Source organism: Triticum aestivum, chromosome 2D (assembly GCF_018294505.1).
Source record: "Triticum aestivum cultivar Chinese Spring chromosome 2D, IWGSC CS RefSeq v2.1, whole genome shotgun sequence".
In the NCBI taxonomy this organism is placed as follows: Eukaryota; Viridiplantae; Streptophyta; class Magnoliopsida; order Poales; family Poaceae; genus Triticum; species Triticum aestivum.
The window spans coordinates 141865150-141877834 of NC_057799.1; the positions used below are offsets into that span (position 1 = coordinate 141865150).

The 12685-nt window shown below is 53.3% G+C and overlaps 1 protein-coding gene across 1 annotated transcript; it reads right to left on the reverse strand.

Moving 5' to 3' along the window:
• Positions 1-2809: 2809 nt before the first annotated feature.
• On the reverse strand, positions 2810-4593 carry LOC123052240 (U-box domain-containing protein 4). The gene is made up of 2 exons (XM_044475365.1): positions 3439-4593; positions 2810-3353 (listed from the first exon to the last, which is right to left on the reverse strand). The coding sequence occupies exons 1-2, from the start codon at positions 4435-4437 to the stop codon at positions 3267-3269; spliced, it is 1086 nt and encodes a 361-aa protein (XP_044331300.1). The 5' UTR covers positions 4438-4593; the 3' UTR covers positions 2810-3266.
• Positions 4594-12685: the final 8092 nt, after the last annotated feature.

The window sequence follows — 12685 nt, forward strand, 5'->3', positions numbered from 1 at the left end:
GTGGGTTGTCTCATTGCAGCCGTCCTCAGGAACTGAGTTCTGTGTTTGTGATCCATGATACAGTTACTACCACGCATTGGGCCCGAAACCAATGGACCCTCTCGGCTTCTTAATCACCCTTGTCCTCTGTCCAGGAGTTGCAAGTAGTTTCTGGTGCTTGTAGTATGCTGGAGGCCGTGGGCAGCGCTGACCGGAGGGGTGGGCTGTGATGCGGTAGGCACGTGGCCGGGCATGCCGGGCGCCCGTTTGGTGTCTCGGAACCCCGCACACATCGTTCGGGGCCGTATGTGGAAACCTCGGCCGGACTCCCTGCGGATGGAACCTGAATAGGCGATAAACCTGGACTAGAGACTTGAGTGTTTAGGTAGGCTGTGGCCGACACCCTCGCTGGGCTTCCGCTTGAAGGTTGCCGAGTACATGTCGTGTAAACGGCGGTAAGTGGTGAGAGCGTGTGTGTCGAAGTACACCCCTGCAGGGTTAACATCATCTATTCGAATAGCCGTGTCCGCGGAAATGGACTTCCGGGTTGCCTATAACAGTTCATAGACAAGTGAAAGTGGATACTCTAAAATGCGCAAGATAAGCGTGAGTGCTATGGATGGCATTCTCGTAGGGAGACGGGAGCGGATCCATAGTGGTGTATTGGTATGGTGATTATGTGGACTCGTGTGCGCCACCTCAAAGAGTTACTTGCAGTCATAGTTTAGGATAGCCACCGAGTCAAAGCTGGCTTGCTGCAGTCAAACTCCACCACCCCCCCTTTGTTGATACCGATGCATATGTAGCTAGTTCTGATGTAAGTCTTGCTGGGTACATTTGTACTCACGTTTGCCTATTTTATGTTTTGCAGAGAGACGCCAGTCTCGCTAGTAGTTCCGTGTGGACTTCGACGTTTAGCTTGATACCTCAGCTACGATCTTGTGCCCTCGGCAGGATCTAGTAAATAGTCAGGCTTCTCAGCCTTTTTCATTTGTAGATGTCTGTACTCAGACATGTTAAGCTTCCGCATGTGCCTTGACTTGTATGCTCTGAATGTTGGGTCATGAGACCCATGTTTGTAATATCTGGCTCTTCGGAGCCTAATGAATAAATACTCTGAGTCGTAGAGTCTTGTTGTGATGCCATGTTGTATTTGCACATATCGAGCATATTGTGTGTATGATTGAAATGCTTGGTATGTGTGGGATCCGACAATCTAGTTGTCTATCCTTAGCAGCCTCTCTTATGGGGAAATGTAGTCTTGTGCTTTCATGAGCCATAGTAGTCCGCTACAGCCCGGTTCACCGGAGTCCTGCTAGCCCAGCACTACTGCTCCGGAACACTTGACTGGCCGGCATGTGATTCACTTCGTTCCTGTGTCTGTCCCTTCGGGGAAATGTCACGCGGTGACATCCGGAGTCCTGCTTAGCCTGCTACAGCCCGGTTCACCGGAGTCCTGTTAGCCCAGTGCTACAGCCCGGATTCGCACGCTGCTGACTGACACGTTCGATGTTGATTCATGTATGCCTGTCCCCATACGTTAGTGCCGCTTTGGGTTCACGACTAGCCATGTCGGCCCGGGTTCTCTGTCATATGGATGCTAGCGACATTGTCATATACGCGAGACAAAAGGCGCAAACGGTCCCGGGCCATGGTAAGGCGACACCCGTGGGAGTACCGTGCGTGAGGCCGCAAAGTGATATGAGGTGTTACAGGCTAGATCGGTGTGACTTGGAATCAGGGTCCCGACACGCCACGACGAGGACCCAGACCGGAAGCCCAGATCCGGCCCACCCACGCACCGCCACGTGGCCACCACCAAGCGCCGTTCAGGGGCAGCCCCGCCGCCGTGAGGGACGCCGCCCCACGGGCAGCAGGCGCCAGCCACCGGCGGAACTTCGCCGCGCGCCACCGGCCGCCGCGAGATCTGCGTGAGAACGACGAGGACGCCCCGCCGCCACCTTCCGTGGGACCACGCGGGCTTCGCCGGTGTCCTCTCCGGCGGCGGCGAAGCGGGGGAGGAGCGGGGAGGGGCGGCTGGCGGCGTGGTTAGTGTTTCCCCCGTGCGCCAGAGGCGACGCGCGGGGGACCGTAGTCTTATAAAAAGCCAAGATTTATAGCCAAGATTTTCTCAGCAGAGATAAGGCCGTGTGGTTGGAGAAAAAGAAGAAGGGGAAATACACGTTGTGGTAAAGAGACGTTGCCATGCCATGACACGACGTCATCGCCCAAAAGGGCGTAGAATCCAGCCAATCACCTACTCCCTGGCCAGGCGGCGACAAGTGCCATTCGACACAACGACGTATGACGTGTCCCGCTATCCGTTCCCCACACTTGAAGATACACACAGGCGTGCGGGAGGGTGGGCACGAGCTCCATGCGATGCCTCGTCGTCGTCGGAGGGCCCCGGGCCCGAAAACTACCGGTAGTGGCCAGATTCAGCCAAAGAGCAGCGTCCTTTTCAGCTACAGCGGACGAATAATCAACCAACCTACCGGGCGCGAGAGATCTTTCTTTTCAGCTTTACCGCTGCGGGGCCATTCCGTCCTGCATCTTCTTCTAGGCCACAAACAGCGGCAGAAGAAGCCAGCTTTTGGTGGCAACGACCGACTGACCCAGCGAGCAGACGGCAGCGCGACCACTAGAAAATTCCGGGCTGTCGTCCTCGGTTGAACCAGCAAAACATTGCTGATTTACCAAGTCACCCGCTCGCTCACCCACGGGCCACGGCTGACGAGCCACGGCCCGCTCCTACCGCAGGAACCTGAGATGATGGATGGAGTAATAACAACGCTAGAACCTGAATGTAAAAGCACGGCCGTGGATTGGATTGCAGTTCAAACCAACCGGTGATTTTTCTTTTCTTCCAGAGAACACACAATCTTTCTTTCGTATCCACCGGAAGAAACCGAGTCCGGAATGACGATGATGATCCCTGACTTGGCACTCACACTCACCACACGCGAATTTGGTTGCTTCCTCGCTCTAGAAGCAACCAAATTGGTACTAGAAACTAATAAAAGTGAAAAAAAACAGTGGGGGAGAATGAATTTACAGGGAGGCTTGGCTCCGCCACCATCGTCATCATCTCGCTTGAGGTTGAGGGAAATGTACACTCGCTCGCGGACGCAAACTCGCTGCTGGCTCGGCTATTTACACGGGCGGGCAGGCACGCCGGCCGGCTGCCCAGCCCAGCTCGTCTCGCTCTCGCCACGGGGAAAGGGGAAAACGCACGCACGCACGCCACCTGGCATGGCCAAGGTGGAATTGGTAACTGAACGGTATCATCACTCCGCCGCAACGATCGCCGCCGGCCTGGTGGCTCGCAGGCTCGCGCTTCGCGGTTGCCGCAGCATCTCGATCAGCGCCTCAGCCTGCGGAACCGCAAAACAAATTAGTAATCCGTATATCGGAAGCTGCGGGTCCTGTTTGCGATTGCAATGGCCGAACGATTGGTACCTTGGTTTTGAGCTTGGGGCGTGCGGAGGAGGACTGGGAGAGCGCGACGAGGGGAGGGATGGCGCCCTCGCGGGCGACCATGGTGCGGTACGCGGCGTTCTCGTCGCAGATCTGGAGGAGGGAGAGCGTGGCGATCTCCTTCTGCCGCGAGGTCCCGACCTCCACCATCTCCACCAGCACGGGGATGCCGCCCTCCTCCACGGTGGCGGAGCGGCCCTCGGCGAAGCCCACCAGGGAGTGGAGCACGTAGGCGGCCTTGTCCACCATGCCGGACTCGGGGTCCGACATGAGGTCCAGCAAGGGACGCACGGCGCCGGCCTCGACGGCGCGCAGGCGGTTCTCGCGCGCGCTGCTGCAGAGCGCGTAGAGCGCCGTGGCGGCGTCCTTCTTCCCGCGCGCGCCGCCGGTCTCGAGGAGGGACACCAGCAGCGGCACGGCGCCCGCGCGGCCGACGGCGGCGGCGGCGGCGCCGTCGAGCTGGGAGAGGCGGAGCAGCGCGCAGGCGGCGTTCTCCCTGGCCGCGGGCGACGCGGCCGACTTGAGCGCGCGCACCAGCGGCCGTATCGCGCCGGCCTCGACCATCACGGCTTTGTTCTCGTCGCAGATGGAGAGGTTGAGCAGCGCCGTTACCCCGTGCTCCTGCAGCAGCGGGTCGGCGTGCGACAGCAGCGCCACGAGCGGCCGCACCGCCCCGGACGCCGCGATGCGGATGCGGTTGTCCGGGTTGTGCTTGGCGAGCAGGCGCAGCTCCATGGCCGCGCGGCGGAGCGAGTCGACCGACGCCGAGGGCGACTCGAGCTCGGCCACGAGCTCGGAGATGGAGCCGTCGGACGCCTCGGCCGCGCAGGAGAGCAGCAGGCGGTGGATGCCCGCGGCGGCGGCGGGTGTGAAGGAGAGGTCGTCGCTGCCGCACTCGCTGAAGGGCTCGGAGCAGGAGGAGTCGCCGCTGTCGCTGTAGCAGCTCCGCCGCCGCGGGGACACGGAGGCGTCCGAGTCCATCCTCTCCGCCGTGCTCTACCGGACGCAAATGCCGCGGCAGGCAGAGAACCCCGGAGGCGAGACCGCGCGAGAGAGAGAGGGGCTGGGGGATGGAAGGAAGAAGAATTGGGTGCGTTGCGTTCTCGGGGAGGAGACGAGCGGATGAAATAAGCGAGGGGGGATCGGGTGGGCTGCTTAAATTAATCGCGCTAATTTTTATTATATTAAAGATAATCAACCAATGGCCCTTCCATCGCTACTTTTCTGCCGCTTCTTTGGCTGGTACGACCACCGCCACCGTCGGATCTGGAATCAGACGGCCCCGCTCCGCCACCCACCGTCGGAAAGGTACGTGAGGAATGCCGCGAGCGCCCGACCGTCCGATGGGCATCCGGCGGGGGACGCGGGCCGCATCTCGTTAGGGACGGGCGGGACGAACCGGTAGCAGGGTGGGGGGCGAAGAGTTCAGCGCGCGACACGTGCGACGACGGCCGCGTACGTACGGGGTCGCCCACGCACGTGAGGCCGGCAGGACGCGTGCAGGGCGAGCGGGCCGCACCACGCCGCGCTGCCTGCCGGTGGGCTGGGCCGGGCGGCTCGCGGCCCCACGGCGCAGCGACGGGTGGTGGAGCGGCGCGGCGGGGCTTCGGGGTGGGAGGAAGGGATCGGGTAGGTGCCGGGGCGGTCGGCAGGGGGTGCCCCGTCCGTCCCCCAGTTCCCCTGATTTTGACGGTTTTGGCTGTCTTCGTCGTGAGAGTGAGGGGAATGGCCGCGTCCGGAATTGGAGGCAGCGTCTGCACACCTCGTGCCGTTTTGGCTTCTACTGCGTCATATACCACGAATCATACCACGTATAGTACGTGCCCACATGAGCATTTTTGCATGCCCCCAGTGTCGGCTCCGAGTCGCCCGAGTCCTTGGATGTTTCTGCATGCACTGGTTTATCATCACATGGCAAACTCACAGCAATAAATCTTACTGTAGTTGCTTGTGTAAGGCGTATGGATTTTAAGCTTGATGGCATACCAAACCTGGATCGATGGCATAAATAGACGGAGTAAGAGCATCTACAGTCGGATTCGGCAAATCCGGCCCCTCAAACGCCCGCGGACTTCTCAGAAAATGCAATCCACGTCCGGACACCATAATTACCATATCTTAAATCCATACATACTCATGCAACTACGTCGACGCACACGTATTGTCCGGCTACTCCATCGCACTAAACATGCCATCGGACTATCAAAATTTGACATGTTTGGCTATGGTGGAGTTCATCCACGGCTGCCCTTGCCCAACCCGTCGCCCTTGCCGTCCTTCTCGCGGAAGTATCGGTCGAAGACGCAGTACGGATCGATCCGGATCTGCTCGTCGCCGGAGCTGTCCTCGCTGTCGCTGTCCACCTTCTCCTCCTTTGGTGGCAGTGCGGTATTGGCAACCGCCCGTTTCTGCTCTCGAACGAGGGCGCGCGTGTTCCTCCGCTGTCGTTTCTTCACAGTGCGGACGTGGATGGCTTCCTCCTCTGCGGCCGCCTCCGCCGCCACCATTTCCGTTGTGATACGGGCCTCGGCGGCCCTTGTCCTTTCCTTCCCACGGCAGGCCGCCCATTCCCGGTGGGACTCATACTCTGCCCGACCGGTGATGAGGAAGGAGAGGTGTTCCGGCCGGGACCGCGAGGATCCAGCACCAGAGGACCCGAGCGCCCGGTGAGCCGACGCTATGGCGTCGCGGCGGACGGATCCGTCCGTCGGGCGGGCGCTGTCCTCCCGGGAGCAGCGGAAGGGCAACGCGGACTGCCATTGCCTCCTCCAACTCACACGGGACAACAACCAGTCGACGGATCCGGACTGGTCGGAGTCCGATCCGCTGCCTGCCATGGCGGAGAAGGCTGCAAACCGCCGGAGGTGAGCTCGGGTAGCGGAGGGGAGTGGAGTGAAATGGCTAGGGTTTGCTCCGGCGAGAGGATGGGGACGAATATAAGTGGGGTCGGTCCGGTCAGCATGGGCCCAGTCCGACGTGGCGGGCGTGCACGGGCGCGCCCGGGCACCCCATCTCCGCCCCATATTTCGGTTGGATATAGGGGGTGCCAGTCAGCCCAAGCATTTGAAACCCGTTTGAGACGTCCGTCTGGGTCGAAAAAACGTGACCGGTCAGTAATGTGCAGGCCGCTCGGGAGTAACGGGCAGGCCACTCGGGACATGAGGCGGATTTAAGAGGTCCGGATGTAGATGCTGTAAGCCTACTCCATCTGGTCCAGTCAGGGCAGACAATGATCTGTATACTACTACTTGATTTGATTCAGTGCAGTTGGGGTAAGGCATACCACTGAGCAAAGCTGTAGACCTGTAGTATAAAAACTACCCACGAGAACCGTCAAGTACAATATTATCCACTGAAATAAACTCGCTACTTATTCATATGCCACGTGCTGCATGAGTCGTTCTTTTTCTCTCCCTCCGTGTAGATCAGCTCCATGGTTTTGTTAACCCTTTTTCTTCTTTGCGGGCTAACTTAGATTGGAAGTTATCCCGCGTTAACCTGTTGTTAGAGCACCTTTTTGCTCGTTTTTTCGCATTATGCACGAAGCACAGAATGAAATGTTGTCCTATTCCATTTCGAGTCTGAACGTCCACTGCGACCACTACGAAAGCGCCAAAAGGTGATTAAGTGGTCTGCATCACTTGGAAAAGGGTGAGCCACGAAAGTGCTGGAGTACTACACTGATTAACAGATTAAAGGCAGCACTGGAGACTAGTAGCACGTACTTACGTTCCCGGTTGTACTTGAATTGACATGCGGTACAGCATGGCGCGATTGACCGGCCAAAGACGGGCGAAGAAAATGTAAAATAACCAGCGCGTGAGTGAGAGGGGAAGCTTTGGAGCACGGGGTCGCGGTGGAGGCGCTGGCGACCTCGCCGGTCACCGGGCAGCAGCCCGCGGGGATGAGGGACGATGGATGATTCCTGACGTGTAGAAAAAGACGCGGCTGAGGGCAACGGACGGCCATATCTCCGTGTTTCGACCGAAAGCGCGGCGGTTCCTATTTGACGTTCGTGAGCGTCAGAAGGGCATCTCTTCGCTGAAGGGCGACCGCCCACGCCCCGCTTTGGGCCGGCCCACAGCCGCTTCATGTTTCTTATTTTGTTCTGTTTCTGTTTCTGTTTCCCTTTTTTTTCTTTTCTATTTCTTTTATGTTTTTTCATTTTTTTCCATTATTTCTTTTTTCTTTTGCTACTCTTTCCTGTATTTATACAAAGTCCATTATCTATTATAAAATATTCAGCGTGTATTAAGGAAATGTTCACGGTATTTATAACAATTTCACTCATTTATTAAAATGTTCATCATATATTAGAAATTGTTCAATGAATATAAATGTTCACTATGTTTCCGAAATTTGTTTAGTGTGTATCACGCAAATGTTCAATGTGTATTAAAAAATTGTTCAACAAATATTACAAAAATGTTCAATGTGTATCTTTGAAATTGTTCGATGCATGTATTCATATTTGTTTTCAAAAATGTTTCTCATATAATACAAAAAGTTCATCGTGTATTATTTAAAATGTTCATCGTATAATAAGAAAATGTTCAACTTATATTTACAAAATGTTCAATGGATACCACAAAATGATAAATGTGTATTTTTTTCTGTTTTTTTAAAGAAGTTCCATACTTAAATGCTTGCGTCGTGTATCTTTCACTAGAAGCCATGTGCTTGTTTGGTTAGCGTCACTCGTTCCCAAGAGGTAGCTCAGGAGTTCGATTTCCCTTCTCGCACATTAATTATGCGATTTGTTTACGTATCACAAGCTCGTTACTCCAAATGGGCCGACCCAGACGCCCCGGCCTTCAGCGAAGCTGGTTTCTTTTGATGCACATGCGCGGCACATAGGGGCTCTCGAAAGCGCAGCCTTAGATTGATGTCCACCATCCTAGGCCCATGACATATAAAGGACAGACAGGCCCAGGAATCGGCTGACAAGAAACGGGGTTTCCCACCCCAAAAAAAACGGGTTTCCCGGGATGGGCTGCCGTAGCTTCTTCTCAGGATTAGCATTTTGCATGCTGTGATATTGTCAGCGCCGACACTCAAAAAGAAAAATTGAGCCGTCCAAGTCCTTACATAGTAAGCTCACTGTAATCAATCTTAACTGCTTAATGGCACCAAGCACCATGCCAAGTTGCATCTACCATGGGGCCTACGTCCCAGCCTCCAAGCATATCTTATATTGTCCACATGGGGCCTACATCCCAGGCCTACGCTTGTAGCATGTGTCATTGCCTCTAAAGTTGGGTCCTAACATGCGTCATCTTGATGGGGAAGCACATGTGGAAACCCTAGCAGAAGTCGACCGCGGCAAACTCCTTTATCCGTCCTGGATAACACCAGCGAGAGAAGCTCGTTTGACCGACGTGGTGCATGGGGCTAGCTCCTCGCCTTCTACGAGGGGCGGTTCCTCTTCCCCGAGAGACTTTTGACTGATGCTGCTGTCGTCTCCAACGTCAGCTCCTCTTGGCGAAGTGGCGGATCTGTGATGCGACCGCTTGGCGTGGCAACACATGCCCCTGGTTCCTGGCGGTGACTGGCTGATGCCAAGCATGCTCATGATGCTCCTCCACTATGGTTCCCGATTCGTGACAGTAGGCCGGGCCTTCTCCCCAGCGAGGGGGGTGGCCTCCGTGGTGCTTCTAGTGGGAGCCGACCGGGGGCTTGGGTGGGGAGACTGCTTGTGGGTGTCGTTACCTTGATGGAGGCGTAAAAAAATAGTTCTTTCCTCCCAAGGTCTATTGCTTGAGGGGAAAACCCTAGGTCTAGCCCTCGAACCAGCCGATGACGTCGCATGTGTCGTGGTATCCTCTTGGGGGCATCATTTTAAGAGACTAGTTGTGGGACCCGGTGTTGGGTGGTGAGGCTTGCACTGCAACCGCCACTCCGCTGTCTCTTCAGCGTTTGGTTTGGGTGGCTATCACATGGAAACGGTATCGGCGCCCATTGCGGTCGTGTGGCGTTGTGGAGATGGCACACAACGGTAATGCCGGGTGGCAGTGCAGATGGCCATGCATGGGTCGACATGCTCGACGGAGCTAGTGCCGGCAGATCACGACCATGGTGGTGCAATGATGACTTGTGGGTTTTCATTATTAGTTGATCCATGCACGTATCCCACCTTTGCCACGCATGCCACCTCATCAGAGGTCCGTTCAACATGCATTGAAAAAGTTTTTCATTATATCAATTATGCCACTCATATTTAGAATATTTTTGACTACACACAATAATAAAATACAATATATAATATTCGTTTTTAGTTTTAGTTAATATACTATTAATTTAACTATGCATGATTTTTCTAATCAAGTCACCGAAGTATATTGCAATCGCTTCCTGCACCAACATGCAGTGTATTCTCTAGTTTCTTAGGGCGTGTTTGGTTAACTAGCTCGCACCTGGCTCGCATGAGGCATGCAGAATTCAGCCCGTTTGGTTTCCTGTATGGCATCCTCGGCGTGGCCCGCCTCATGCGGAAAGACCCCTCTCAGCCAGGCTGAGAGGAACCGAAATCACTAATTGAGGAGCGCTCCTCGCAACAATTAGTCGGGGAGCGCTCCCCGCGCGCCAAGTGTCACGTGCGAAGCGGTCGGGAGACTTTTCCGAGGCGCTCCGCGCGCGACACTTGGCGCGCGCACGGCGTTTCCCGTGTTTTCCAGTTTCTGGTTTTTCCTTTTTTTCACTTTAGTCCTTATACTTTTAATGTTTTGTAAAATCTTTTGATCTGTTTTGAGATTTGTTTCTCTCTGGTGTGGGCGAACCGTCGTGGAGCACTGTTCTTTCTTTGCCGTCGTCTCCGCCCGTCGCGGCCGCCGCTCTTGTCGCGTGGTTACGGCGGTCCCTGTCCCGGCCGCCGCGCTTGTTGCATGCTCTTACGGTGGTCCTTCTTTAGCGTCGACCGCGCTTCCCCGTTCGCGTGATCGCCGTTCCCAACCGGTTGCCTTTGTGGGTTCCCTGTTTCCCTTTGTCGTTTCTCTTTTTGTTCCCATTATATTTCCGGGATATGGAGATTTATGGGGTAGTTACGGGTGGGGACTACCAACACTATCAGATGTCAAGTTTCAACTGGGTTTTGTGGGATTAGTTCTTGATAATCATTGTGTTCCTTGCAGTTATGGCTTGTCCTTTTTGCTGTATGCCTGGTGGCCCGTGTTCTTCTGTTGATTCTTCTGTAGATGGGTTCAGTGTGGTCCTGGATCGGCGTTGTTGGAGGCGTGTTGTAAGAATACCATTTTATAATTGTTCAATTTTTGGCACACACGCTTATTTCTTTTGGTGCTGCTCATGCTGTTTAGGTTTTGATTATGATCCTTGTTTTGATTTGTTGTGCAGTATGTTCTGTGCAGCGTTAGAGTTCATCTTGCTCGTTACATCGAGGAGTGTAGGGCTTTAGCCATAAGAAGGGGTGACGAAGATACTGATCTTGCTTTTCAGTGCAATGAGGGTTATTTGTATGGTGTTCTATTTAGTCATGGTCGGTTGAGGAGCAAATTCCATGGTCCTTCCTGGGAACGATTGGTCAGTGATTATGGTGTTCGTCCTCGTGATATAATGACCATTAGGCTTGAACATTATGGAACATGGATTTGATATTGATTTTTATCGTGTTGGTCGTGGAGATGCGTTGTCTCCTTTACCGTCTGTTGGTAAGGTTTATTTTTAAGGAAGTTTTTAGCTTGTTTTATTGCACATGATGATTTTTTGTTCCCTTGAGCCAGTGTAATTATATTTTGTAGCTCTTGATGGTTTGAGCGACTCCGAGATGGAACTTGTTGGGAGTTGTTATTACACCCGTGGTGTTTTTCTTAATTATCAGCAGATGTATTTCATGAGGTGTCATCTCTTTGATGATGTCTACATACCCTGTTGTCCTTTTGTTCACAGGATTGATTCCATGAATGTTAATGGTCATCATATGGTCAGGTTTTTTTCCACTGTTTTTTCTTTGTTTCTGTTTATTTATTTATTTTTATTATCTCTTCTATTTATAGTTTTGAATTTTTGTTCTATTTCTGATAGCTTGATGTTTTTTGTCAGGTTATTCCTGGTATTGTCGTGAGGAGTTTGAAGGAGTTTGTGACTTTTCCTAGGACTGGCATTTTAACCCTTGAAGTTACTTTGGAATCTGGTGATGATGATATATATGTGAGCACTCCTTGCTCCTACTTCATTGGCTTGGGTAGTAGAATGGTGTTCAAATAGGAAGGTTTCAGTGATTTTCTCCAGGCATCATCTATTGAAGTAAACAGCTTGGTGCTGATAACTTTCAAAGAGCGTGATGGGAGGCTTGTTGTTATCTTCAATCTTCTGCCGCAGTGATGTTAGTTATAGCCTTTGAACATAAATGGATTTTGTTTAAAAATCTATGCTACGGTTTTATGTTGTCTAGATACATGAAACGATATGAACCTAAGTGTTCATTGCTGTTGTATGTTTGTAGAAGAGGTATGCCTGTGCATCTCTTTTAAAGATGTTTTTGGACAAATGTTATTTAATTGGGGTCATAGTTATCAATACAATAGAGGCACGTGTGTTGTTTACTCTGAGGCACGGCTGTGCATCTCTTTTATGTGAGGCACGTGGATTAAGCAAATGAAGGCACGGAATTGAAATCAGTGCAGGCACGGTGGTGAGGAGACACGGGTATACTGAGAGGTACGTGTGTGCAGCGCCAAAGTTGTACGGGCGATATACTATGGGTTTCATGCGAGAGGCACGTGTGTGTGTGTAGTACGTAGAGTTACTGTTGGTTTTATGTGAGGCACGTTGATTGAGCAAAACGGAGGCATGGAATTATAGTCAGTACAAGCACGGTTGTGGAGGTACGGGTATACTGAGAGACGCGTCTGTGCAGCACCAAAGTTGCATTGGCGATCACGCGTGCGGAGCACGTAGAGTTACTGTGCGTTTCATGTGAGTCACGTTGATCCAGCAAACAGAGGCACGGAAGTGCAGTCATTACAAGCACGGTTGTGTGGAGGCACGGTTTTGAACCCTCTTGCTGCTGTCAAGATTCTAGAGGCACGGATGTATTGCAGTAGAGGCATCGGTCCGAATATCTGGTTAGAAGGGCTCGGTTAATGATGCACAGGTGTGTAGTCTCTAGGGTCACGGGTGCATGGCACCACAGGCATGGATTGAGTAGACACTTAGTGAGTCACGCTTGTACATAGGTCAGTTGCACACAGTAGTGTAGTCTTGTGGCATCGTGCAG

What these genes read in the sequence shown, in the direction of transcription:
- LOC123052240 (XM_044475365.1), bottom strand. Translation starts at nt 4,437, where the DNA reads ATGGACTCGGACGCCTCCGTGTCCCCGCGGCGGCGGAGCTGCTACAGC. An exon ending in GCCCCAAGCTCAAAACCAAG is followed by an intron (nt 3,354 to 3,438) that starts GTACCAATCGTT and finishes GCGGTTCCGCAG; the next exon opens with GCTGAGGCGCTGATCGAGAT.